At 28.3% G+C, this 4,402-nt stretch overlaps 1 protein-coding gene across 1 annotated transcript in view; it reads left to right on the forward strand.

Annotated features, from left to right (window-relative positions):
• The window catches only part of LOC100167079 (piwi-like protein Siwi), a 4,371-nt gene extending 3,091 nt beyond the window's left edge, over window positions 1-1,280 (forward strand). Inside the window, 2 exon segments of the mRNA XM_029485254.1 lie at window positions 817-964; window positions 1,036-1,280. Coding sequence (XP_029341114.1) covers window positions 817-964; window positions 1,036-1,188 — 301 coding nt within the window. The 3' untranslated portion in view covers window positions 1,189-1,280.
• Window positions 1,281-4,402: the final 3,122 nt, after the last annotated feature.

Below are 4,402 nucleotides of genomic sequence, written 5' to 3' on the forward strand. Positions count from 1 at the left end.
ACAGTCGGTATACGGTATAAAACTGGGATAATACGGTATTATACAAAATAAAAATAAAATAACATATTTCAACATCTCTTCAAATAAATAACATGTTATTTTTAATTTTTTTTTTTATATTTACTTATAAAACTAAGGGCTCTTTCCTAATTTAGGTAGGTTTGAAAAAAAAACTACGGGCCCCTAATTAATTTTGCACCCCGGGCCAAAAATAGCCAGTCCACCCCTGTCAGTAGCCACTTACCATTTACACATATTTGTGTGTGCCAGTGGATAAAGTGATACCGATATCAATTTATCAATTATCAAATTAAAGAACACAATATTATAATATTATTTATGATTATCAGTGAATAGCTGCGGTGCATGCACAATTAAAGATTGGCAAACTAAAGGCCATCTGGCCATAGTATTATTTAGGCCTAGGCCAATTGTGGACAACAAAATTACAGGGTGTGCGAGTGCACACCCTGCCCCCCCCCCCCAAATGGCGCCCCTGAGTATGTATTTGTTAATTCGTCAATTGTGGATTTTATAAGTTAACTTTTATATGAATATTTAACCAGATTTTTATATCGATATTCCTTATTTTTGAGAGCACATTATACTATTAAACTAATAACTATAATATTATATTTAGTAAAAATTATATATAAAAAAATATAAAAATTATTTAACCTGAATTTGTACATTTTATTACAAGTAATTTAATTCTATTATATTGGAATTTTGTAAATATTTTTTATACTACTTTTGTTTGTCATGAAGTAAAGCAAGAGTATAAAAAAATGTAATGCTTAAAATTATGAATTACAGGTACGATTTCTTTTTGGTATCACAACATGTAAGACAGGGTACTGTAACTCCTACACATTATCAAGTCATTGAAGATACACTTGGACTTCCTCCGAATATTATGCAAAGACTTACATTCAAGTTGACCCATATGTACTACAATTGGTCGGTTAGTATACCTTTTGGTGTGCTATTCTTTTTAGTGCCTTAACCCATGCGTTTTGTTTAAATCATTCCTAGGGTACAGTTCGAGTTCCTGCTCCATGTCAGTTGGTTCACAAATTGGCATTCCTCACTGGACAGAATCTCAGACGTTCGCCCAACATTGGATTGGATTGGATGAGTTGTTATACTTCCTTTAATATAGCTTTTATTTTTTTTATTTTTTTTTAAGTTTGATTGATTTTTTTTTCAATACAATTTCTACTTGGCCTTATAACTTTTACTGTTTTTAAGTTATTTCATATAAATTAATTTATTACCAACACATGTTTAGTGATTTATATATTTTATATATTTTGTATTGTATTCTGTATTTCTATATATACAATATACCAAATCCGATCTCAGGACTTTTAGGGCTCTGCCGAGTATACAATTGAGTGGTATAAAATTGAAGATCACACATTTCAAAAGTTTGGAAAATATTGTAATATTCTGAGCGATGAATGTAAAAAATAAAAAATAAAAAAAAGCACTGAACACTTTAAAAAAAAAAACAAAACTCAAGAACACTTTATTGAAATCAAAAAACTAACAGCCAAATCTAAATTCTTAATCAAAAACAATAAAAAGAAACGATGGAAAATATTCACAAGTACTATAAATAATAATACACACCCATCCCTAATTTGAAATAAAATTAGATCACTATTAAAGGTTTAAATCGCGACCAGGAAATTCACATAACCGATGCGTTTGGTATAACATCCGAACCAGAAAGAGGTTGCTCAAAAAATCGGTACTTATTTCCAAGACAACTTCAGCGACAAGACCTACAAACAATAGTTCATTGACGACATACAAACAATATCAGAAAACATACCAATAAAATCTGACATAAACCCTCTTTGTCCTGATAAAATTATTTTAAATTAACCTTTTTCCACAAAGGAAATTGATGTAGCACTCTTGAGATTCAGAAGTAAAAGGTCCGGACCCGATAGAATACCATACTGCTTCATTCACAACCTTGGTAACACCGCAAAAAACCACCTACTACATATAAACAATACGATATGGAGAACAGGAACACTTCCAAATAAGTGGAAAAGAGGCATAATTATTCCAATTATTAAACCCGGAAAAAATAAACTCTCCGTTGACAGCTACAGACCAGTAACTTTGTTAAACACTATGACTAAAATAATGGAAAAAATTATAAATAATAGACTCATTTGGTTTTTTGAAAAAATAAAATCTTAAATAAAGAACTAAGTGGTTTTCGCCAATCAAGATCCCCAATTGACAACCTACACATAATTAAATCTGAAATTGACCAAGCTCTTGAAAACAAACAAACACTTGGAATGGTAAGCCTTGACATATCCAAAGCCTACGACTCATTATAGTGAGGTACAGAGTGCTCGTGTTACTAAGTAAAATAATAGCATATGGAAACATGAATAACTACATAAAATACTTCCTTATAGACCGGCATTTTCAAATTAAACTATCTAATTCACTTTCAAATTTTTTCTTACAGTAAAACGGTATCCCTCAAGGATCCTCATTGGCAGTACCTATCTTTCTATTAGCAATAAATGACATCGTTGAAACAATAAGGACACCAGTAACAGGCTGTTATTTCCAGGGAAACATGATGAAATATTATGTAATCTATGAAAATTATTATCATTACCATAATATTAATGTTAAAGATCAAACCGGAATGCAAATGGCGGATCGCGTATATAGGTGCAGTTTACATATTACACAAAAATTATATATAATACACATTCCATGTATTTAGTTCAGTGGTCCTACGGCGATAGTAAAGCGATATTTCAATTATAATGATCCTTATAATTGTGCTTGAACCTACTTATTTAATAGTGGAAACTGCTAAAAGACACATTTTTTCAAGTAGGTACCTACTATTTACCAGTGGTCCGATTAAAATGTTGTCATCAGATTTGTATACATTAATATATTTTTAGTTGGTTATAATATAGGACAAATATTTAATGTTTACATAATATATAACGTCTATATTATAATATATATTATATATAATTGAAAAGAAATATTTTAAGAACTATTTTAAAAATAATTTTGGTTTTAAAGCTTGAAAAATTAAAAATCAGAAAATATTTTTCTACAAAACCTATAAAAGAAGCTGATAAGTTCATATATTACAATACAATTCGGATATCGGGAAGTGCATAATTCATAAGTACTAACTTTCCACTTAATGGTCTATAACCACAAAAATCAGGTGGCTCCAATAACCTTGCAATTTATAATAAAAAATTGATTTTTATTTTAAAATCACTACAGGGTACTCCTCAAATAGTATAAAATGTCTACATATTTAAAAATATAGTCTAGAGAACTATAAGTAAATTACTGTAAGTAATTACAGTAATTTACTGTAAGTAAATTTCAAAAATAAATATGTATTTACTATTTAGGACTTAGGAGTCTACATAAAAATGAGATGTTCATTGGTAGGTATTATTATATAGTATAATATTATTACTGAAGGTAAATTCAACACAAAAATAATATCTAATTATTCGACACTTGATGAATCAACGAGTATTATAAGGTAATAATGTATATTATCTCCATAGAATATTATTATGTAATAATATTGAAGAAACCAATACCTACTAATATAATTTTATTTTCAAATATATACATTTCTGTAATGACCCTTAGTCCGACCACTCCGACACATAAACATTTTGATAAATATTATAGGTACATAATATTACATAATTTAATATGTAAGTTGTTATGCAAATAAGGTAACATTCAAGTTTAATAATAATATGTTTTTTTCCATATTCTATATAGTTAAATTAAAATGTATATTGGTAGGTACCTATGTATTATCATTGTATCATATTATATTATATATAGGTAGGTACATAATATAATAATTATACTTCTATAATAATATTGCATATTAGTTATAACTCTGCTGATAGCTATTCAATGCAAAAATTACGTATTATATTATAAATAACAAATATATGAACAAGGGAATATTACATCAATGTTCATCATCTGTATCTTTTACTATAGTGTGGCATAATATTGTAGGTAGTAAAAACATGTTCATGCCGATTTCATATTATATTATTGGGAACAATTTAATCTTTATTTTAAAATGTTTCTAATAATGCAATAGTATTTACAAGTTTGATGTTGCTTACATCATAATTTATTAGGTACTAGGTAAACGTAGGTACGCTATTACAAAGTGGGTAATATAATATTGAAAATACATTAAACATAGGTACATCGTACATATTATAAAATATTATGTATAGCCGTGTAGTATGGTAATGATAATTCAGTTAATTAATATACTTTTATATTTATCTTCACTTGAATTATGCAGTGTCGTGCATAGGCGCACATAGAGGGGTGCTTTGGG

Source organism: Acyrthosiphon pisum, chromosome X (assembly GCF_005508785.2).
Source record: "Acyrthosiphon pisum isolate AL4f chromosome X, pea_aphid_22Mar2018_4r6ur, whole genome shotgun sequence".
Taxonomy (NCBI): Eukaryota; Metazoa; Arthropoda; class Insecta; order Hemiptera; family Aphididae; genus Acyrthosiphon; species Acyrthosiphon pisum.